The sequence below is a fragment of the Cavia porcellus genome, unplaced genomic scaffold (assembly GCF_034190915.1).
Source record: "Cavia porcellus strain 051 isolate PalLab524CR breed Dunkin Hartley unplaced genomic scaffold, mCavPor4.1 scaffold_28, whole genome shotgun sequence".
NCBI lineage: Eukaryota > Metazoa > Chordata > Mammalia > Rodentia > Caviidae > Cavia > Cavia porcellus.
In genome coordinates this window covers 19,536,011-19,561,083 of record NW_026947511.1, presented here as the reverse complement: position 1 = coordinate 19,561,083, position 25,073 = coordinate 19,536,011, and the positions used below count along the sequence as shown (strand labels likewise).

General features: G+C 39.1%; 1 protein-coding gene across 1 annotated transcript in view; it reads left to right on the top strand.

Moving 5' to 3' along the window:
- Ccdc6 (coiled-coil domain containing 6) overlaps window positions 1–25,073 on the top strand; it is a 104,061-nt gene that overhangs the window by 55,597 nt on the left and 23,391 nt on the right. The window contains exons 3-4 of the mRNA XM_003473567.5: window positions 8,005–8,133; window positions 24,014–24,117. Of these exons, the coding sequence (XP_003473615.1) occupies window positions 8,005–8,133; window positions 24,014–24,117 (233 nt within the window). The remainder of the gene's footprint in view (window positions 1–8,004; window positions 8,134–24,013; window positions 24,118–25,073) is intronic.

Below are 25,073 nucleotides of genomic sequence, written 5' to 3'. Positions count from 1 at the left end.
AAGTGTATTTGAAGCAAGGGAAAAGTATTTTGAGGAACATTAATAGCAGCGGGTCATTACTATAAACATTTCTTTAAAAGTTTAAACTTTTGGTCACATCTTATATGTGTTTTGGTCACATCTTATATCAATGGATAAAACAAGAAACTGCTCAAGTTTTAATCCTTATGGTTTTAAAGTTGTACTGGCTTATACTTGTGTCTTGGTTTGTGCTGTCTTCAGTTACTTTATATTTTTGTACTGAATATCAAAGAACAAACAGTTATTCCTATCTTTAATTCATTGAAAGTGTGACCTGTTAAAGAAGTATCTATTATAATTATTTCAAGTTCATGGGAGTATTTTTTGATAATGTTCACAGTATATTGTGCAAGTAGGGTTATAAAATTTTACAATCTTTTAGATGAATTTTATAAAATATTATCGAAAATTTTAATTTTGAATAAAAATATTTTATCTAACAATTTAGCTTTAGCAATACAAGGGGAGATCAGAAAGTGGCGTATGTTTAAATTCTGCAATTTAATACAACAAAAGATGTATTGCCATGAATCCCCTTTAAGAATACTCCCTCTTGCTATGAACATACTTATCCTAACATTCTTGCCACTTGTGAAGCAGTCTGGAAGTATTCTTTCATGAATGGTTATGAGTTGTGATTAAAAAAAAGAAGGTGAAAGCTTCTGTCAAGTGCCATGTAATCGAAGGCCAGGCCTTAGAAACATTACAGTAGTCTTTGTCCACCTTTGAATAAGGTACCAAGGGACTTCTAGGCTCTTCCTCAATGTCAAAGTGCCCACAAAAGGTAAACTTTTTAATTGATTTTAATTGATTTAATTTAGTTGTGCCACAGCAGCACAACTAAAGATACTCACGTGAGTATTATTTCACACATACCAGAATTTGATTATTTACTTATGTGAGTTATTTTTGTTCTAGTATATTAACTCTGACCTTATTGGAAGATTTAAAATTGCTCCCCCCAATTAGAAATTGAAAATTATGCTTTGTGTTTTTTTTTTATCCATATTGAAGATGGGTGGCAGAGATGAAACTGGAGTTTGCTTCTGACAGCTAATTGTGGCATTAGCCTGTACCAGGCTTCCTGGAGGGGTTTTATGCTTACGGCATCATGAGCTATAGCTTCACAACAGGAAAGGGGATTCAAGTGTTGTTTTGAACTCTGTTAGAGCCAAGTTGCTTGAATTTACATGGGCAGTCAAGTATTCATTTTCTGAAATAATTGGGATCAAAAGTGTTTTAAATTTCTATATTTTCACATATTGGAATATTTGCAGATACCAGAAAAGTGATCAAATTACAATGAATGTTTTCTTTATTTTTGATACCAGGGATCGAATTCATAACCTTGCCTTGCCAGTCAGGTGCTTGCACTGCTGAGCTAAATCCCCGACCTGAATGTTTAAATTTTTAAAAATATTTCTCACAGTAAAAGATACATTACTATTAATCTCCCTTAAGATGCTCCCCCTCACTTCGAACAGACTTGTCCCGTCATTACGCACCTTTCTGAAGTAGCTCTGGAGTCTTCTTTTGTGCGTGTCTTTAGCTGAGATGTAGCATCCTCAGTGTCCCAGATCAGTTCAAAACATTTGCCGTTTGCGGTCATTTTGATTTAGTGGAAGAGCCAGAAGTCACACAGTGCCATACCCAGTGAGTAAGGTGGCTGAGGGTGTAATGACCTCCGCCCACCTTTTTACTGGACCTCTAGGCAGCAGCCTTCAGTGTCGTTTTTAATCACACCAAGGAACTGTGCTCCTGACAAGACTTCCAGAGCTGTTTCAGAAAGTGCAGGGTGGTGGGATTAGTGTGTTCAAGGCAAGCAGGGCTATTTTGAAGGCCATTGTATCTTTTACTGCAATAAATTTTTAGACTTTATACGTTCACTGTATAGTCTGACCACACATTGCACCTAATGAGTTATTTTGGTGGTGGAATCCAAGTCAAAACATGAAATTCATTTGTTTCTTATATGGAAGGAGGACTATGGAAAGAAGGTGGAAGGAGAGGAGTAGGGAATGCAAAAAGATTAAAATGTGTTGTGTGCATGTACCCACCATGCATGATGAATGTAAACATTATGCACGCCGTATATGTAATAATAAAAATAAGCATTAAAGGTTTCATATATATACCTTATACATATTCCTTATACATAAAAGGTACTTTTATACACTATTTTAAGTGCACCTTCATTTTGCTTTTGGCATTAAGACAGTGCTTAGACAGTTTCAGATTTTGGAGCATTTTGGATTAAGGACCATTAACTTGTATTTGTTTAAATCAGACAATTTCTAAATTTTTCTCAGGCATATTGTATGAGGCAGACTGTGGTTATTAGTTCCTCAAAGATGCTGTCCCGAGTCAGCTTCCTCCCCTTGCTGCATCTTAACTTTCATCTCATAATTTTGGGGGCTTGGGATATTTCTAGTTTTTTTATTTTTATTTTTTTTGATTCCAAGGAAGAACCATATTTCTTCTCTCTTGTTTTCTCTGTTCAGAAACTCCATGCCGTGCTTCTAACTTGCATGGTACCTGAGAATGGCAGAACAAAGCAGGAGTGGAGCACTTTGCTTTAGCTTGAGTTGATGAAAACCAAAGCTTTAGCAAACAGTCAAGCAAGGCTCAGGATGCCTTGCTGTTTTCCAAATAGGTTAGCGTAAGCCAGGGACTGTGCTCATGTCCTGGTAATGACAACTTTACAATCTAATTTTCCTTAGTATTTAGCTCTTAAAGACAAAAACCTCCTAAAATATGCAGTTTTAAAGGAAATTCCTAAGCAGATATCAACAGCGTTAGACCATCTGTTGAAATATGACTTTTCCTAAAAGCCAATGAGTCTTCCATTCTCAGATTGGTATTATGTGACATATGGCACTTAGAATGAGGGGAGGACAGTTTTCACTTAGGTTGCATTCTTTATTTTAATTTACCTGAGTTAGGGTCTAATTCTTAAAAAAATAAAAAAAGATTCTCACAAAATGCCAGCGATGGAAAACATTACTATATTTCAAATACCTTTATGTAAGTGGCTTAAAGGCCTGAAGGCCCAAGTTCATTGTGTGTTTAGAACCAGTTGATATCATTTAAGCTTTAGTGTTCATAAGCTATTTCAGGGCATGGATAATGTCTTAACTATAGATTTTATCGACCACAAGTGTAGGACCTGCAGACCGAAGACCCACAGCAGGTGTTTAATAAAAGTGTTTGGCAATGATGGACATATTTTGCTTTTCCCCCTTTATGAGTGTTGTTTGTTCCATCAGGGTCTTCATGTCTGACAACATGTGGGAACTCTTCCTGTTCTGTGTCTGGGCTCCTTAGTTTTAATTACTGCTTAGTTTTGCAGAACCTGTGTTGTAAAGAGCTAACTAAAAATATCCCTGTCACTGTAAGCATCTTCACGTCTGGTTTTTGTTTTTTGAGTTGCACATCCAAAACCATAGGCGAAAGAACTGTATCTTTTTAGTCAACATTTTCAATGTTGGAAAAAACTATCAGATTTAACACTTACCTTGTCTTCCCCTCCACTTTTCTGCTCTTCACCTATTCTAGTATGTGCTTTCAGAAAAGCAGAAATTTTGTCAACTGTGAAGAGAGTTTGTTAGGTATGGATATTCCACGGTTGATCAGGTCCCTCCACCCTGCTTGTTCAGTGGACCTTGTAGAGGACCCACAAGGACTCACACCTTCCCCTGGGCACGTAGGCACAGCCTGTTTTGTTCTGTGATTTATTGTCTGTTTTTCCAAATGCCCAGGGTTTCCTGAGCACTGGTGGGTGACAGAGTCTGAGACAGCCTGTGAAAGTTTGCTCAGTGAGAGAGAGGGCAGGCACTGGCTTGGGATTCAGAGCAAGAGTCTGGATCCCAAACTCTGCTGCTTCCCAGCTCTATTGTCTTGCTGTGGAGACCTTTTTTTTTTTTTTTTTTTTTCATTTTTTTTTTTTTTTTCATTTTTTTTTATTTAAGGAGAAAAGAAAAAAACAGTGAAGGGGTACAAGTTATACAGATTTACAGAAGAAAAAAATGCGCAGTAGGAAATCACTAGTTAATGGATTACATATTGCCATCTTAGAAATAATTGTTCAAGTCACAAAATTAAAGCTTGTAGAGTGCACATTCCAACAATGATACTGCAAACAGTTCTGTTCAATGATCCAATAAAACTCTGTGATATCGTTTTCTATCTTATACACTTAAATATACATGCAGTTATATAGTTTAGAGCACTTTCTTTTCCTCTCTTTTGTACAATGACTATTAAACATTTTGGGTTTCACTGCTCCCACGGTTCTTATTGCTTTTTTGGAAGAGAGTAAAACCAAATGTGACATAACAGAACAGAATCGGTCAAGTCAAAAGGGTGGACATAATAGATAATATAAAAACATAATACAAGGTGATCAACAATGGTTACCATAATGCCTCCTGCTATTTCTAATAGAATTGCCTATATCATTAGTTGTAATACAATTGAACAAAACAGTAAAGAACAAAACTGACAAAACCAAAACATTGGAGACATTGTAGGTCTTCAAAAGTAGATAAAAGTCAACGAGAATGGGCGTCGTAATGAATCTCATTATCTTCACAGCTGATGCCTAAACTTTCGAACCTGATACTATCCAGTAAAACAGAATAGAGGAACCTCAGTCAAAAACAAGATGGTGAGAGTAATACAGGGCTTCAAATCGAGATAATAGAAAGTCAAAGTGGGTTACTATATTATATCCTGCTATTTTTTTCCCTTTAATTAAACAGATAAAAATGAAAAAGTAAATAATGGAGTGGAGATTGAGAAAAAAAGAGGGCATAACAGTGAAACAGGGCAGATCAAAACATAACCATTTAAGCAGAATAGTGTTTCACCACCAGATAATTCCGACCAAAAGTAGTTACCATATTGACTCTTTCCTTGAAGTCCTTGAGTACAACTTCGTATACTGTAGCATTAAGTATATCAAAACAATGTAAAACCATTTAAGAGAATGACAACATTATAGAGTATTTAGAATCGACTAACAGAAAATGAACAATGGTTTCTGTATAATCTCCTTGTCTTTAAAAGGTTTTTGCTTATACTATCGTACATAATAAAATCCAATAAGATACAACCTGTTTAGATCATTGGAGACAGAAGAACAAAAGCTAGATGAGACTTCAAAACAAGATGGTACTAAATCAGTATTACCTATTAAGGTGTCATTTTCTCCAAAATAGCTGTTCCTATCATCCAATCTTCTCTGTCTCATTTCTGTTGAGCTCTTTTTCTGTCAGTAGCTGTCAGTTTGTCTTCTTCATTTAGTTCTCTGCTCCATTCGTTGTGGCCTCCCCGCCACTATTTCTGGGTTCTTTGTATTTTTCTTTTTTTAGAATATCCTGCAATACTTTCTGTAGGGTTGAATTGGTGGTTGCAAATTCCCCCAGTTCCTCTTTATCCTGGAAGCACCTCATTTTTCCATCAATTTCCAGGGACAGTTGTGCAGGATATCTCAATCTTGGCTGGAGATTATTATCTTTCAAAGCTTGAATTATTTCCCCCCATGCTCTTCGGGATTTGATGGTTTGTGCAGAGAAATCTGCTGTAATTCTGATGGGTGTTCCCTTGTAAGTGGTCTGTTTCTTGTCTCTGACAGCTTTTAATATTCTGTTCTTGTATTGAATTTCTGGAATTTTTATTATTATATGCCTGGGTGTTTCTCTGTTAGGGTTGTAGGTAGCTGGGGTCCTGTATGCCTCATATATCTGAGTATCTTTACCTTTTGCTAAATTAGGAAAATTCTCCTGGATTATTTCTGTGAGTAGCTTTTGTAGTTGACTTGTTTGTGTCCCTACTTCTTCTTTTATGTTCTTAATCCTTAAGTTATGGCTCCTCTTATCATCTTCTTGTCTTTGTATTATTGCTGTTTGTTTCTTTGTTATTTTTAAGAAGTTTTTCATTTCATTCTCCCATATTACAAGTCTGCCCTCCAGTTCAGATAGTCTGTCCTTAGTTTCTTTCAAGCTGTTATGCCAGTCTTGGATAGACTTCTTAATTTCTTGATAGTCCCTTTGAACCTGCTTCACATACTCAATGCTTTCTCTGTTTTCTCCATCAAACAATTCTCTCCTCTTTTTCTGTTCTTCCATTCCACCATTCATTTTTTCCTGGGTGGTGCTTAGCATTTCTCTAACTATTCTGCATACTTCTAGCTTCAGGTCATTGATAACTTCATTCCTGAATTGGTCTATGAGGCTCTCTATATGGCGCTTAATGTATATTGGTGCGGGATCCACTATTTCCTGTTTCTCAGAATTGGGGGCCGAGGAGCCTTTCTTGTTACTTCCCTTCCCCATATTATCTGTTCCTTATAAAATGCAAGCTTACATAGGAGGCCTGGCTTCCCTGCCTGTCAGCCACAGCCTGATCAAATTGCGCTTGGCTAGGTGTTCCTGCCTACCGCTGCGCACCAGGGAGTTACAGAGGGGGCAGCCTACACAGGAGTCAGTCGCTCCTCCGGGCCACCGTCAGGCTCTGGGATCTGGGTTAGGCCAGTCTACCGAGTCCGCCAGCAGCGTCATGCAGGCCAGGGACTTTTCACCAATCCCGTCCGAGAGGGGAATGTGTGGCTGGAGTTGCCACCACGCCCTGCTCCCGCAGAACTGCCCAAGCCCAGAAAGTCCTCCGCTGGAGTCAAACTGTGGTAGGGGGTCAGTTTCTCTCACTCACCTCGCCACCAGTTAGTTTTCGTGTATGCCTCCTTGTCCGTCCTGTTTTCGACTCCGTTCGCAGACTCCCGTTCCCAGAGCTTCTGTGCGTCTCTCCTTGCCGAGCCGCAGTGGAGGCAGCCAGCCGCCGGGCGGCGGGAAACCCAAATCACAGTTTCCAATGGCGTGGTGTTGAGCCTCCACACCGAGTCTTTTCTGTTCCTATTTTAGCGCCAAGACTGTATTCTAAGTTGGTTTCTCTCAGCCCATTTCATTCCTGAGTCAGCAGAGCATATCTCTACCGGTTCATGTCTCCTTAGTCCACATCATTCCTGGCCTCTGAGCCGAGCCTTTCAGAGAGCCTTGTGGAGACCTTTTTTGTCACATATAAGTTGGAAATGGTCACACCTATCTTAACGCGTGTGAACAACCTAGTTTCTAGTGTCTACTTAAAGCACAAAAGATGCTTTATCTTTAAAAGCATAAAAGTGCTTTTAAAGATAAAACTAAGCAGCATGTACTTCAGTATTCTTAAGTAATGTTTAGTTAGTCTGTCCTTGGTTCTATGACATCAGGCAGAACCCTTCCCTCAAAGGAGAATGTCAGAAATAACACATGGTGGTTAATGTGGGTCCCTGGTTGTTCTGTGTCCGCTGGATTTCTTCCATTGCCTTTTTGTCTTGAAGATTGCAATAATTTTTTAAAAAAATTTTCTTGTAACTACATCATAACCTCGTGTTATAATTGCAAAGATAAGAGGTTTTTAGCAAAAAGATGTAGGAGGTGTGGTGTGCGATTTCATTATGCCAAGAAAATTAATGGAACTGATTTTTGTCAAAGAATGCTTACGTGTACATCAGGAAATAATTCTGAATAATTTACTAAGTATATTTTGTGATTGTGACATCTCTCTCTACAGGCATGATGCAAATTTGAGTAAACTGCAATTCATTTAATAAAAACTGACAGTGTGAAGTGTCTGTTTTTAAAATGTATATGCTCGATACCAAAGGGTCTGTGTTGAAAATTAAGTTTTCTTTACTGCCTCATTCCCTAGCTTACCAATTCCTTCCTACAGAGGCAAACTACTCCTGTCTTTTTAAAATTAAAATCTATGTTTAATTATGGTTTGTGGTGGTAGTGCCTCAGGTAGTCCTAGTCATATACACTTTACACAGGTGAGCAGACATGGCCAATATCACGTTAGCAGTGAGACCTCTTATAGTCAGCTTTTGGAACCAGGGATGGTGTAGCCTCCGTGTTTCTTGATTTCCAAGTCTGTGTTTTCATTTTCTAGCTGCAGCATGAGAAAGCTGAATTGGAGCAGCATCTGGAACAGGAGCAGGAATTCCAGGTCAACAAACTGATGAAGAAAATTAAAAAGCTGGAGAATGATACCATTTCTAAGCAGCTTACATTAGAGCAGGTAAGCATGTCTAGCTCTCCTGACTTTGCTTTTCTACAATCAGCTGGCTCTTTCCAGCTTTCATATGCCTTGAGGAGTAGGAGTAAAAACCATTTTTCAGCTCTGCTTTCCCAGTGGAGATTTCATTTCTAAAGTAAGTATTTGCAAGTTTACATCGTCTCTGCTCACACACACACACCCACCTGCCCTCGGCTCTCTGGCTGGCCACAATTAAGTTTCAGGAGACATGTGGTGATATTCTGATTTATAGCAGGAAATGTCAGGTTCCTTTTTTACAAAGCAAAAGGGGAAGAATGTTTTTAACCACAGGATCATTTCTGTGAAAGTTCCTGAGAGTGTTGCTCTGCAGCTAAATTGTTTCTTTCAAGAGTTCTTCAGAACAATGAGCATTTTTTTCCCTCTGAATTATTATCAACTTTATATGAATGCTGTTGTCTCCCAGCTGAAATTGTTGACGCCAATGTGGAGTAATAGACTTGGTAACTCATGCTGGGTCAGGTGCTGATGACAAGCATGACCTTGAATTCATTAAATCCTCTAAGCCCAAGTTCTCTATTTGAAAATGACAAGATAGGCTACAATCATAGATGGCCAACTCAGAGGTACAAACGTGGAAAGTAATAGTGCACAATCCTGCCAGGTGCCCTTGGCAGGCCTTGATGTTGATCACAGAACTGGCCTTCAGCATCCAGACTGGTCTTGGATTTCTTCCATCACTCTGGACTGCGGGAAGTTGCTATCACGTCATTCACATTGGTGGAAGGGACCCAAGTCCCTGACACCCCTGGTCTTACGCTTTAGTGCCCTTTCCCACTCAGGTCTCTTAAAATTATATTTCTGCTAAGACAAATTGTAAGAGGCTGTCTGTAGTGCATGGAGACTTGGATTACCGTGTACAATTCAATAGCTTGCCTAAGATGACTCAGGTTTGAGTGTTACAGATTCCAATGGCCGTTGGGATGATTTGGTTAGGCCTTCCAAGCAAAGTGGTCTGTTGTGTATCTGAGCCTCTGCTCACCAGGCACTCTGTTTAGTTTTAACATTTTTACCTGAGAGTGAAACTGTGATAGGACTTGAGAGGGTTGAGGGGAAGTTGGGGTTTGTTTTGAGTTAAAACTGACTTTGGTTTTTGCTGTGATTGTTATTTTTATATATACCTATATCAAAGTGAGGATATATATATATATATATACACACACACACACACACACACACACATGCACACACAGAGAATAATTTCTTTTTTCCATTTAGCTTTCAAATTTAGATTCACTGTCTAAATTTAGAAGAGTTCTTGTACCCTCAGTTTAAAAATGTTTTTTAGTAAGTTTCACCTGTTTGATTCCAGGGTGGCCTTTAGTTCTTCTGTTTAAGTTTTGAGGATTCAACTTCTTATTGGTGCTTGTTAGTCAAGAGCTAATCAGACGGTCACATGAAACACCCACTGTAGTTGAGATTGAGACCTTGGCTTGGCCATGGACTTCACGATGGTGGTTGCAAATCCTTTAAGTACCTTCTCCGTTATGTGTGTTCACAAGCTGCTCTGGAAATAGGACTGGAGTCTGGGGCTGTGACCCCTCGCAAGGCTTTTGCTTTGACCACAAGGTGGAGATAGTGAGCTAATGGCCACAAGAGAAGGGAAGTAGGCTGGCCCTGGAGAAGGAAGGGTCCTACTGCCTCACTCTCTAAAGACCCTTTGGAGAAACACATAATTGAACCACTGTAAAGTGAAGTCCAAGGCATGCATTTCCTCTACCAGGTTAATGAGTTGGTGAATTTATAAGCTTATTTCAGACATTGGCAAAATAGGATTTCCAGAATAAAAAAGCACTTTCCAAATTTCTAGAGGAATAGGTACACTGCAAAGCCTCTTATAAGAAGTAAACCTCAGATTCAGCATATGAGTCCTTATTTAACTAAAATGGAGAAAGTGACATCACCCCCCCCCAACCTGCCATACATCACCCCCCCCCCCAACCTGCCATTCTCGTTTGGTTATGTCCAAGGTGATTTGGTGTTGGAAATTTTATTGTGCATTTTGTTGAACTACAAATAATTTTGGCCAGTGTTTAGGAAGACTGTTTTGTGATTTTTTTTTTTTTTTTCCAGTAAGAATCTTTTCTGAGTTTCCAGGGATCTGTTCTGATTAGCTCTGTGGTCATCTTTAGGGATTCTTATGTGCCTTGTATGATACCTGTAATACTTTATATTATGTTACTTGGTATCTGCTATATTGTATGCTTTACACTTATGTTATCAGAAGACCAAAGGCACATAGTACACTATAAATTACAATGACATATAGTCTATGCCTTTGCTTTTTTGTGGGAGGTACAGCACTGGGGCTCAAACCCGGGGACACTCTACCACTGAACTGTACCCCCCACCAATTTTAGTTTATTTTGAGATGGTGTCTTAGTAACTTGCCCAGACTAAAATCGAACTTGGGATTCTCCTGCCTCAATCTCTTAAGTAACTGTGATTATAGGTATGTGTCACCGTTACTGACTCACACCTACTGTTTGAGCTGTAAGATGTTTGAGGACAGTTTCTTTGTGTCCCATACCACCACACGTGCTCCAGAGCTCTGTCAGGACAGTTGAACAGTGGTTTTAGGCATGAGGCTAGAGAGCAGTTATTTGCCTTTCAAAAGGTAGCTCAGGAGTCACCAGGGGCTAGGCCCTGACACAGGAGGAGCCCGATGTGAACCTGCTGGTATTTCCTCTGCTTAATACTTTAATGAGTTCTCGTTCTCCTTCCCTCCCTCTCTCCATCCTCATCCACTCATCCACTCCCCTGGTGGTTCTGGTGAGATATAATTCACCCATTCAAAATGTACAATTCAGTTTTACTATTGGAAGTTGTTCAGCTATTCCCACAATCCCATTTTAGAACTTAAGGGCTTGTATACTGTGGTCTTTTGTGACTGCCTTCATTGAGCGTAGTGTTTTTGCCCACGTTACAGCATGTCCTCATGCAGCTTTCCTTATTCTGCCTGAATAATTTCCCACTGTGTGAATATACTGCATCCTATTTATTCCTTGCCATGTGATTGTTTCTACCTTCTGTGTGGACATTGTGTTTTCCTTTTTCCTAAGCATATACCTAGGACTCAAATGGATAGTTTTACATTGGAATTGGATAAAATTGTACAAAAAATAATAGACATTTTGCATTTTAGTGACTTGAACCTGCAGAAAAGATACTGCTTATTTTATTTTATTTTATTTAGAATGTAGTAAATATACAACAGAACAAGATAAAACAAAGCCAACCGAGATAATGTAGTGACATTGGTATAGACCTTCAAAGCAGGATACTGGGATAGTAGTAATTGGTGCTATAGTATATCTCGTTATCTTTACAATAGTTGTCCAGTCAGTTAAGTATAGCGAAGTCAAACCAATAACAGAGCATTGTAAAAACAATTGAAGGAGAATATTGAGTAGAGCATAACAATCATTACAAAACACAATAGTGAAAATAACCTTTGCCTTCAAACAGAACATAGAAGGAAGTACCCCTTATTTGCTATATTGCATATGGTCATCCTCCCAAGAGATGCTCAGAACTCTCTCCCCAGTTGCTGACAGGGTGGCGGGGGGAGATGTTTGATTCTCAGCCCAAGCTCTGACAGGCTCACGGGAACAGCTGACTGGTTCTCTTCCTGGCCGGTGCCAGGGTGCTTACTGAGAGGGTGGGCAAATTGCCTTCCTGTGCAGCCATCTAAGTCCCAACATGGCCGGGTCTCGGGTAGCCGCTGGTTCTGGTTCCAGAAAAGATATTGGAAGGCCTTTCAGAAATTTGTGATGATTCTGCTTTGCTTGATATGAAGGTGTAGCTTGAGTGGTAGTACTGTTTTTTTTTTTTTTTTTGTACCAGGAATTGAACTCAGTATCTTGCTCTTGCCAAGCAGGCGCTTATGCCACTGAGCTATGTCTTCATGCTTTGGAAAGTAGGACTGACTTGGCTTGGAGACTCTTGTCTGGAGGTCCTTCCTCAGTAGGGCCCATTAACCAAATGTCAGAAGGCCTTCATTAGCAGTTGTGCTGATGTCAGACCTCCCACATAGATGATTTCATTAGTGTTAGTTCGTCTCTTAGCAAGAACCCAAGTTCATTTTTCACCTAGGGGAATGTAAGCAGCTTAACTAGTGAGATATGTGGGGTGTCAGTGGTCGGCTGGTGTTTTGGTTGGTTCATAGAAGCTTAGAGCAAGGGGGCAACAATGGTCCTCAAACCCTAGTGGGGTTGGGGGAAATTGTGCAGGATACAGCTCTGCAGGATTTAGGACCGCAGCTTGTTGTTCCTGTGTCCTCTCCCTTTACAGAGGAGGACGCTGGATGGGACTTGCTTCTCTGACAAGCCAGTTTGGCCTATAGGTGGACCAACCCATGGATACTCTTTGCCCAAAAATGGAAAGCCAGGGGACTCTGGGCATTCTCTAGTCACATAGCCAGTGAGTGGCAGATTTGGCCTCAGTCCTTGGCCCAGTATTCTATTCTGGGAGGCAGGAAGAACCTAATCTTTGTGTAAAGAGAGGTAGCAATGTTTTTATACTTTTAGAAATCCTGCTCCTCTCCTGTCCAAACAGACTGCCTTCATTCTTAATTATTTGTTTTAGTTATAAAACAGTTATAATTTAGTTATAAAACAGTTCATAAGTAGACCCAAAAGAGCATGTTGAGAATGATATGATTGTGACATCTTGAATAAACGAGATTAATTTATTCAGTGTGACTTTAGCATCTTTAGCAGCTTTAAAAATAAATGCTGGTAGTCATTTCCTGTACTGCAAACCCTTATTGGAAGGTTTTTATTGAACTGTGTGGTCACTATAAGTCTCTTTTTTAGTATTCACAATTTCTTAGGTGATAGTAAGAACATTTAGAACTTGAAATTTTCTTGTCTGTGTCAAGAAATCTTGACCCAGTTAACACATTCCCACTGGCTTAAAACACATGCATGACTGTCCCATTCAGTGGCTTATACCACTGGGGTTATTCAAACACTTCTATAGGTGTTTTTAATGATAAAATTAATAATAAAAAATACCTATAAACTCCCAGTGGGATAATCATGCATGTATCCCGCAGTGGTCCAAGCTGCCTGTCCTGAGCATGTTAATGTTTTCTGCCAACTGGGGGAGATTTTCTTTGCTTATTGAGTATTGAAAGGCACACATAGCTCATTTATTATGTGAAGTTCACCTCAACAGACTATGAGGGCTTTCTGTACACTTGCTCAGAAATTAGCTTGTAGGAAATGCTCCGATTTGGGTGTGGTTTATCCCCAAAGGTTCATTTGCTGGAGCTATGGTCCTTCATATGGCAATACTGAGAAGCAGGGAGCCTTGAAGAAGGGGAACTTGTGTGAAGCGTGACTCGTGGAGGGGCACTGCCTTTAAGAGGGGATTCATGCTGAGCTGAATCTTTCAGCCTCCAAAATAACTGTGAGCTCAATAAACTTCTTTTCTTTGTTATTATCCTGCTCTGTGTATTTTGTTATAGCAACAGAAAATGGACTAATTCAAGAAAGAAGAAAACAGTGGTTTAACATTAAACCATTATTTAATAATGTTATACTGGTGCAATAAGCTAGTGGTGTCATGTAATTCAGCTAACACTTAATGTGACTACCAGGCTTGCCTACCATCTACCACATGCCTGATTGTTTTCGTTTCTGTAACTGACCCTTGTAGCCCTGTACTTTCCATAGCAGTTTGGAATATATTCTATTAAGTTGTCTCTTTTCTCCCAAAGCATTGAAGTCCATTTATAAAGGTTGGATTTGGGACTTATAGGGTAATTTCATTTCATTAGTGTAGTATTAGTCAACATTCCTGTTGCTGGGGCAGAGTACCTGACATCCAAACTTAAAAGGAGGAGAGGTTTATTTCATTCATGGTTTCAGTGGAATCAGTCCATGGTCAGCTGTCTCCAAGTCAGAAACAGCATGGTAGAAGGGCCTGGCAGCTGGGAAGTAGAGAGCGAAAGGAGGAACCAAAATCAACATACTCTTCCAGGTGAGATGCCCCAGGACTTACCTCTCAGTGATGTCCCGCTAGGTAACAGCACATTCAACTGTGAACTCATCAGTGGATGAATCCATTGATGAATACAGGGCCTCGTGATTTAGTCACCTTCCAAACAAATGAGACTTATGAGTACATTTTTAGATCTAAACTATGACAATTAGCAACCATTTATGATGACAGTTTTTTAGCCCATGTAGCTAAGGAAAGCTTCCCTGGGTTCAAATATCCTCTTCATCTGTGATAAGCTGTATGACACAGGCATACAGGTTGACCTCCTTTGTGAGGCAACTGTAATTTGTAAGTTTGGGAGAGGATTAATTTTTCTATCCTACATCTCATACTCCATATATATTGAAGTTTATATTCCTCTGAGGCAAGATTTTTCAAACCCTGTGCAGCAAGAAATACATTTACATGGTAATCTAGTATACACTGATTACGTAATTATGTATATATGACAGGAGTGAGTTTCATAAGATAATACTTAGGCTTTTCTTTTCTATCCTGTTTCATTTTTAGAAAAGTAGATTGCAAAAGACCAAACCAGTTTCATAATCCAGTAATGGCTTGTGTCCTGTGTGAACAGCATGCTCTGGTGTGCCAGGTGCTTTGCTATTGCCAGATTTTCATGGCCCTGTTCTTCTACCTCGAGCACTTCCTCCCACTGTGCATGGGTCTTGCTAATATCCTTTCTCCAGGCAGCTGCGGCCTGTCCTGGGAAGTATTTTCATATTGGTCAGTCTTCTTGTAACGCTGGATATGCCAGTAATTGTTTCTTTTCTGAAAATACCCAGTAAGGTTCAGCACAGTGATAGCGTTGATCTAACTATTGTTTTCTTGGTGACTCAGATCTAGTAAGTTTTCCAAAAGCCGTGGCTGTTGCCATTAATAACAAAAGCTGCTATCCATTTCTTACAGTACTTTTTTCTATTTTCCAGGAACGTGAGCCTGTGTATTAAGAGAGCTTCAAATACTTTACTGGTTTTCTCAAGCTGGTTATTCATCTTTAACGTTTATGAATCTCTTTCATATTCATAGATTTGTGGTTTGCCCCTTTTTGCCCATACTGCAGTTGGTGCAATTATATGGCATGTATCCTGCCTTTATTCAATACACCTTCATTATGTGCTTACTGTGAGTTGCAGTCTATTAAGGAAAATGATAAAAAGGTCCTTGGCCTGGAGAAGTCCAGTCCAGGATAAGGGCACGAGTGAGTCTGTGGCAAATGGTCAAGGAGGCACTGGACAGAGCACTCTGGTGCTGGAAAGGAGCCTAATTAGCGTAGAGGATTAGAAGCTGCACAGAGATTGATGCAGGGAGAAAGACACGCCAGCTGGAGAGGTCCAGGTTTGCTCTTTTAGGAAAGCAAAGGCCTGTGAAGAGACAAGTGGGAGTAAAAATTGGTTGCAAATACTGCACAAAGAGGCAGAGAAATGAACTCACAAAGATGTGAAGTTGAGTCTTCATCCTCCCCAGAGAGCATGGAGTGAGCAGGGGTTGTGACAGTGACTACATGCTGAGTTGAGTCCCTATAGTGTGACTACAGAAAGCAGCCCTCTAGCTATCCCAGGGATCCACCCAGGCTTTAGCACTAATGGTGCCTTGTGGTGTTACCTTTAGTTGCTAGACAGTGTCAGCAACTAACTTAGCCTGGACTAGACCCAGCTCCTAGGGACAGAGCAGGGTGACACCCACTCATCCTAGTGTCTGCTTTCATTCATAACTGCAGCAAATCAGAGAGGCGTGGGTTTCAAATGATGCATTTGGATCCTTAGAACAAGATTGGGTGGTGTTCATTTTTTTAATCAATCAGTGAAACTTGATATATTTGGTTTTATATAGAAGAAAAGAAAGTTTTCCAGCTCTTAGAACCACTAGTAGATAGTAAGGTGTTACAAATGGTTAACAGCACATTAAGGATACAAGATAACCTTTCTGTCTTACTTGTCACAAGACAGTTGTTTCAAAATACAAACCAAATTGACATCACTACTAGTTCCGATGTAATTTTGATGCTGCTTATTTTGGTAGCTACTGCAGCTCACTAGTGAGTTACACAGATAATCAATGTGTACTTGTGACTCACACAACAGCAAATTTGGTGACTAATGGGTCACATTCATTGGCTGGTGGCTCACCTTTTGTATAATTAAGGAACAAGATATTTCTTAAATTTGCAGACAAAAGAGTCATATGGAGTCTTGTTTAGAATTCCATTTGTGCAAACACCTGCCCATGCAGATTCTGTTTATAGTAGGGATCTGTCATAAACATGCTGGTGGGTAGCACCTGCTGAATTATGTGTACCACTTTGCAAATTCAAGGAATAATTGTGTTCCTTGAGCATTCACTTGTATTGAGGAGATAAAATTTAGGGATCACTCTGTACACTTTGAAGTTTGATTCCTAGTACAATACTGATTCCAATTATGGGTGTTGTAGAACCTTTTATTAAATTGTTTGCATCTAAAAGTAATACATTGATCTTTTAAGAAAATTTAGAAAACATGAACAAAAGGTACAAAAGTACAAAAACATTATCTAGATGGAACTCTAAACAGTTTGTATTGGTGTTTTTTAATAATTTCCTCCCTTTTCCAATAACAGTATATATATAGCTTACTGCCCTTTTTATCTTTTAATAACACATCAGAACCTATGCCTGCTCCTTTAGCTAAGCTGCACTGGAGCAAAAGCAGTCATAATCATAGTAAATGCTGAAGTTGCCTGGGTGGGAATTGGATTAGAGCAAATCCTTCAAGATGTTTAGGTTTTCTGAGAAGCTTGTGTACAAGTCCCACCTACTGCTTATTCAGGAGCGATAGAAAAAAAATTCAGATCATAGCTGAAAAATAAATGGGATTTTTGGCCTTGAAAATAGGCAAACCAGGATCCGTATTCCTCCCCCAAGGAATCCTCAGTAATCTGGCTTTCAGATGATTTGATTTGTTTTGTAATCCTGGGGCTGCTGGGGTATCAAAGCTGGTGAGAGGTCCCAACACAAGGATTGTGAAAGCAGACTGAATTTGTCTGGTGGCACAAATAAGTCTCTGTAGAATACGAAACAGGAAAACCCTTCATGTATTTATATTCTAAAGAAGGACAAATCACTGCATTCCATCTTGTCAGACTTTATTTTAAAGCATCAGATAACTTGCAGGTTAGTTTGCACAGATGATTATGTGATGGGGGGGGGGATCAAGATGCATTTGCTCTGTGGAAGGAGAGTCATTAGCCAGTAGTGTGGAGACCTTGCTTGTTAAATTGGATGAAGTTGATGTGCCGTAGCAAGGGCAGTAAAATCTAGAAATGTGATCCTGAAATCAGGTTGCCTGTAGTTTTCAAATGCAGTCTGTTTCCTTAGGACTAGAATGAAAATTTGCATTCTCCTTAGCAGAGCAAATGAACAAATGGCCAAATTCAACATCTTCCCCTGAGACCGTTGGATGCATGTGCTACAGACAAGAAATAATTGATTTTGTTTATCAAGAAAGGTCCATTTTAGATAAATCATATGTCTGTATCAACTGAGTTAACTTTGTTTCTGTGTTTCTGGTCTGTCTGAAGCCACAGCAGTCTACCACTGAGCTACAACTGCAGTCCCTATTATTTTCTTTAAAGATCTCATTTTACCTGATGGACTGATGGAATAGTGTGTTTGTGAGAGTTGCAGACCTGATTCTTTCCCAAGGGGTTTTCCTCTGAACTCTTGATGTAACAAAACAATGTATATTCAATACTTTGGAATCTACTTTCATCAATGGTAATCATTTAGTTAAAAAAAAAATTCCATAGAATTATGAATCCGTTATACAAAATTATGTAGTAGTGTGTTGATGTTAAAGAAATTGATCCAGAAACAGTACCAATCTGTGTAATTGTGTGTCTATTTCAAAAATGTCATTCTCAGCATTATTGAACAAAAGCAAAATTTATTGAGCTGGCAAACTATTAAGCAGCATCACTTTTATATAATAATGAAATATTAATATATTGTGAAGGTACAACAGTTTCAAAGAACAAGTGTAACACTTCAAAGAACAAATTCTCAGTTTTGACAAGAAAAAATATGTAAATTGTAGTAAGGAATGCTAATTCTTGGCTACCTGGAAAACTCAGGTCTTTCAGGTAATTGCTCCTTCTCCATTATTTATCTTCAAAATCAAGTGACTCCTTTGATATTTAATGTATATAAATGAATGTTCTAAAGGCTTTCTATTAATGAGTATGCTATTATATATATTAGAAACCTATCAGATTTTTAAGGTAAAATGTCTTTAAAGTTTTTTCTATTATAAAAATATAGTAAAGGATTGGTTGTAGCAAGAAAAGGTATGCAAATGAATGAGCAGAGTTACTTTCAATGGACAGCCATGTTGTTTTGTTTGCAAGGAACCTTGGCTGATTTTTTTGCATCTTTTTCTTTATCTGTGTATTTCAGGTGTACACAGATAAATTTATTTTCAGTGGTAATTTTAACCTTTTAGACTTGGAATAGACTATCCTCCTTCGTCTCTTTTCTTCATTGGCAAATTTCCACCGTCCTTTTGGATAAGCCGGGGGGATGCCCTAGAACTTGTTCTTAATTCTGAAAACAGTTGCGGCTTGATTAATCTCAACGGCACCTTGCAGGGCTCTGATCTGTGAACACCTGATATATCTGTAACAACAAATTGGTTGCTTAGCTGTTTTAGAAAAGGGTTTCTTCCAAAAGGCAAGGATCAGTTGCCTTCCAGCCTAGGAGAGTTGTGAGGAATAGAAACAAAATACCAGTTTCTTAGCAGAAGCAGAAGGTCTTAGCAGACCTGAAGTTTTATTTTGCGGATCTCTGTTGCTTTCATTTGTGAAGAGTTTATCATGGAGCAAGGGCTGCTGTGCATTGTTGTCAGCTATTTTTGTGTCTTGCACATGATAAACACAGTATTTTTATAATCTTCTCAAAAGTCCTATTATTTTCCAATCTATTAACAAAGCTTAGATTATTTCAGGGGTATAGGAAAGTAAGATGGAATGTGGCAAAATCTTCTGTTATCTCTGCCCTTGTAGTAGAAAACAAAAAACTGCTTGTTTTTTTATTTTAATGTCATTTTCTGAATATTTTATTTTATCTTCCCAGGTAATTCTGGTTAGCACTTTGAGCACGTGAACATTTATGACGTTATGTAACAAATTGACAAGAGATTGACCTGAACTGTTAATAGTCTTCAGATATACCCTGAAAGCTTTTTGCTAGTTGTTAATCTCTAAACCTTACCTATTTTCTTAAGATTTACCTCTTTCTCATTAAAAAAAAAATCTGGCCAGCTAAAGAATTGGTTAATGTAGGTCTTTGAGTATTCTATTTATATTTAAAAACATTTACTTTAGGTGCTTTTTTGGTTTACTATATCTTAACTTTGTATCTGTGTTAATATGATGGCTTTTATTTAGTACTCTTTTCCTTCTCATATGCTTGGATCAGGTAAATGTCTTAGTGTAAATAACTACTTTCCAAAATCTGTTTTTTAAGTCAAAGTACATTTTCTCTTAGGATGATAAAATGGGCACATGAAAGCCTCTCATACTCCTGTAGCTGAGCATATAACCAAGGTTAAATTTCTCATCAGATGTTTTTGTCAGGCACTTCTTCTCCCCATCTGCACCCCAGCATCAGAATGCTCTTTAAATGGGAAAATGCAGTAGTGAGGAAGAAATATAGTAGCCCCTAGAGAGGTGGCCTTGCTGACGCCCCCCACCCTCCGCCCTGGTTCTGCATGGCGGTCAGCACCTACCCACTGTCAAGATGTGTAAGGCAAACTGTGAATTCAAATCAACTATAGGTATTTTTATACACTAAGGCTATCTATTGAAGTTCTAAATTTATTTTGGACACATAATAAGTCTTGGCCTGACGTTAATTTAATCTACGACGAGAAGTAGGGCTCCCGAACAAAACTTTGGCATTCCATTGAACTGAATTAGTTATCAGGCAGTCTTTCAAATGAATATACTGCAAATCAGCTATGCCCATGGATGTTGGGTACTTGCAGAATAATCACAGTCAAGATTACTTGGGTTAGCCTAGATATTAGATGTTTGACTCATGGTACTAGTTTGTGTGGGTGCAAAAGCTCATTTAAGGGGAAAAAAGCTGGGAGAGAAAGATAGACCAACATATTAAAAGCACCAGGGAGTTTCCAACCTTTTACTCTGAAAATCTAACATATATTGTTAGATTGTGCAATGGTCAGGATGGAGTAGGCACTAAAAATCTGCTGAGTTGGCAGTATTGACGTGTGCCCTTGGGCTCTAACTATATAAGATGTGGAATTAGGTGAGCAGGCAGTGGTGGTGAGACAGTTCCAATAAAGAATTTAGGGGAAATTAATTAACTCAATATATGAGTTCTTCTAATTTTTCTGCTCTTATTGCCCGTGAGAGTGCCTTAGTCATGCTGACAAGCTGGCACACTTAAAACGGAGAAAACAAATAACAACCACAAAAAGAAAACAAGCCCTGATCTTTTTAGGGTTAAAGACAGTTAGAAAATCCTGCAGCACTATCAGCCTATGTAATGAAATGCTTGAGAACCCGGATTGCTAATCTGCTTCCTGAAAATAAATTAGTAGAGTATATTGGGATCAGCAAACCAAAGTTTCATACCTAAGATACCCTGGGTTGCTAAGGTGGGCTGTAGATTAAGAGATGGGATCTCTACCAATAAGTTCTAAGAAGTAGCTGAGATGCATTTGTTTTCAACTCATGTTTTCCTGTTTTCTAATAGTCTTTGGTGGAGGAAGGGCTCCCTATGCTGATCATATTTCTTCACTATAAACTGCCCACCAAATCTCCTATTAGTAAGTATTGTTGAAAGAGGACTTAAGCTCACAAACCACAGCATCTTTCCCCCAGATCCTACTTTCCTCCTGGACCCTCCACATTTGCTTATTGAAGAGGACCCAAGTATTGGCTGCCACAGTGACCAAGCTTGGGTTTACCTTAGCAGGGTCACTTTTAAAAAATTTTTTTTTTATTTTAAAGAGGGTAAAACAGAACAAAGCAGATCAGAAGAAAACAATGTGACACAGATTTCAAAGCATGACTACAGGAGATCCACAGTGGCTACCATGTCTCTTGTTTTCTTCTAAATGGTTGTCTAGCAGTGTCAGTTTGGCTCAGGTGCATCACCTCTCAGGCAAATGGTTATTCACCTCTAAAATGGAAGGGTGGATTTAGCTGATTGCTCTTGCTGCTTCTGATTATAAAGCACTCTGAGCCACTTCAGAGTGAAGACATGAGCAGAAAGTGACAGACTGAGTAGACCAGAGAGGGAATGCAGAGGTTGGTCTAAGTCACCCTTCTCGTTCCACGGTGAGGATGCCGAAGCTTATGGCAGCTGGGTGAGCTGCTTATAGTTGCAAGCTTGGTGTTTCCCACATAGGTAAAGAAAACTTTTCTTAAATTTACTTCTCAGAATGACTGGTTAGCATTACACATGATTACTGTGCAAGTAACTTGGCATGCATTTCTCTACGGCACACCATTCTACAACATGACGCCTTGCATTGTTTTATTTACCCAGGACCTCCTGTAATGCTTCTGGCTTTTGGTAAAACAGTAAAGCAGGTCTTCAAAGGGTAAAAAACCTTGAAATTCGGTTTCTTTAAAGAAACACCTATGGATTATACTTTAAAGTTTGGCCAAAAATGTGATGAGCACATAGAAGCACAGCATTTAGTGGCGGTTTTCCTAGGTGTCCAGGCTCTCTCCTCTTTGCTAGTTGTAGCACTGCTGTTTTAATATTTGGAGAGATGTTTACATGGTAGCCAGCTCTAACCTCATAGCACAGAGTAATTTTTTTTTTTTTAGGGTCAGTGTACAGTGAGTATCTTTTATTATTTTTTTTTTTATTTTGAAGTTAGTAAAATACAACAGAACAAGACAAAGCCAATCAAGACAATGCGGTGAAATTGGTACAGAACTTCACAGCAGTGTCACACAGGGATAACAGTAATAGGTACCGTAGTGTATCTCATTATCTTCACAATAGCTGTATTTTTAATCAGGTATAGCAAAATCCAACCAAATACAGAACATCATAAAACCTATCAAAACAGAATATTGAATAGAGCAAAACAATCAGAACAAAGCAAAACAGGGAAAACAATATTGGCCTTGAAGGACAAGGCAGAAGGAAATCTCCCATATTTGCTGTATTGCATATTGTCTTCCTCCTAAGAGATGCTCAGCCCTCTGGCCCCCAGTTGCTAACGGGGGGGGGGGGTGGGATGTTTGATTTTCAGCCTGCCGCTGCTAGGCTTACTGGACATGCTGCCTGGTTCTCTCTGGCTTGCCCGTGGCTTGCTGGTGTCTCGGTCGCTTTCCAGAAAGGAGGGAAATTGTTTTTTTGCTCAGCACCCTAAGTTCTAGCATGGCTGGATCTCAGGGGACACTGACTGGTTCTCGTTCTGGGTTGCCCACAAAGGGATTTTGATCTATTGATTCTTTGCCGCCTCCTCACTTCTTACCCTTGAACTGTTCTTCAGAGTCACTTCCCACCAGGGAGACACTTTGCACTCTATTTTCACTTGACTGCTACGTGATCTTAGCTCATTCACTTGTCCGACAAGGCTTCCCTGTTTATGGATGGGCTGTAAACTGCCAGATGTTGTGCTAGGCACTGAGGGTACACCAGTGAACAAAACCACCACTGAGTCAAGGCCCGTGGGGCTCTAGAGTGCTGGAACACTGGAGCTGGCTATTATTGTAGCCAAGTATTAAGCACCTCCTAGAGGTCCGCCAGTAATTAATGACTTACGTGAGTTCACTGCCTTGTGACTCTCAGTCACCCAGAGAGCCAGACATCATCTTTGTCCTTTATTTTATAAACGATGAAGTTGTGTCTAGCAATTTTCTCCAAGTCTTCTAGTTTGCAACTGATCTGGGATTTTAACCCAGACATTTGTCTCACGATTTGTGATGATGACCTCATTTTACTGCTTTTTTTGAGAGAGGCAGAAATATAGTTACATGTGGCCTTTCTGGAGGTATTGGCTGATGATTTGCGCATGTACCTAAAGTTATAGGAACTACGTTATTCAAATGGGCAGTTATTTCTATGGCTATTTTGCCAGTTTACTTATTTCATATCTCATATATCCTTGCTTCATTATTTTGATCTCCACTGAAGTGAAGTTCCACGGGGACAGAGTTTCAGATTCCATAGATCACTGAAACATCCCTATTAGCATCTCAGTATTTATTGCATATTGCTTAATGTTCATTGACTAAATGAACTGACCCCTTTGTTGGCTTTGTTTTATGGACTAGGATACAGCTTGAGATTTGCTTCCCAGCTGCATATCACCTCCAGATCAATTTCTGTTCTTCCTTAAATCCTCAGTAACCAGTATTATGAGTTTGGTGTTTGTCATCTCTGTGTTTGTTTTTATATTTTAATATCTACTGATATATGTCCGGTAAATAGTATGCAGAGCTTGTTTCTGGGCCTTTTAGAGTTATTCGTATATCTGATTTAACACTGACATATATGCAACACTAAAGAACACATGGAGAAAAGTCTTGGTAAAAGTAATAAACAGAATTTCCCCAACCCCTAAGGAAGACTTTTCATGTGCCTTGATAAATGCTGAAAGAAGAAATGGGATTCATATACCAGATTACAATTAAGCATTCATGCTAAAAACGAACCAGTTGTTGTTTTCTTGTTTAAAGTTCAGAAGATTGGTTTGTGTCTTTGCAGTTTCCTCCAAATAGGGGAGGATCCTGTGTTCATTCCAGAAGATCTAAGTGGTAAAATTTCAGTGGCCTACAATTCTTAGTAAAACTTTTTTCTTTTCTTTAGTTGAGACGGGAGAAGATTGACCTTGAAAATACATTGGAACAAGAACAAGAGGCACTAGTTAATCGTCTCTGGAAGAGGATGGATAAGCTTGAAGCTGAAAAGCGGTTTGTGGGGTCTTGGTCTTCAGTGTGGGTGTTGTGTGTGTGTCTCTCTAGACTGTTGTTCTGGATGTGACCGAGGGAAAGCAATGGGATATTTTAATTTCTCAGGGAACATGTGTCATTTTAACTTGCCACAGAGAAAAAACATGTTGACTTTCTGAATTCTTCCCACTTTTTTATGCTTTGTTTTTTTACCTTTTTTTTTGGTACCGGGGATTGAACTCATGACCTCGCACTTGCCAGGCAGGTGCTTATGCTGCTGAGCTAAATCCCAGCTGTTTTCTTTCTTTCTGTTTATTTGGTGTCACGGGCAGTGACAGAATTAATCACGATGCTGCTGTTTTGGACAGTAGTTGCTGTTTCAACTTTTCTCCTTTTCCAACTGCTTCCCTCAGCTGATTTCTGAAGTGCTTAGTTTATAGTCTGTGCTATTCTTAAACATCTTTAGACTTTATTCAGTTGGTAAGGCTGAGACTTTAATAGAAAGCTACTGTTTTACAATATACTATAGAATAAGGAAACATCTGTACATACTTAAGGTGAAGATTTTCTGTACATATATGGATATGTAAGATCTCATTCACTAGCACTTGTTTCTTAAATTCATTTCGCAAGACATTGTTAGACCCTCATTTTTAATCACTCTATCTACTTTGAGGGTGGTGGCACAGGACATGTAGGCATGACAGGAGGGTGCTGTGTATGTGATGTGTGCATGAATGTAAAAAGTGAGGTTTTTAGAAAATGTTTATTAATTCACTTCCCCAAAATCTTTTGTTTGCTACCCAAACTCTTTCTGCCATAAATAGTTGGCTTAATGGGCAGTTATATATTGTTTTTGAGCTCAACTTTCAGTTTGCAAAATATGTGACACACAGCTTTAAGAAAAGAAGATATCTATAAGAAACTTTTTTTGGAAATTCTATATTACTACCCTTTTTTTCTGTTTTGCTTTTTTT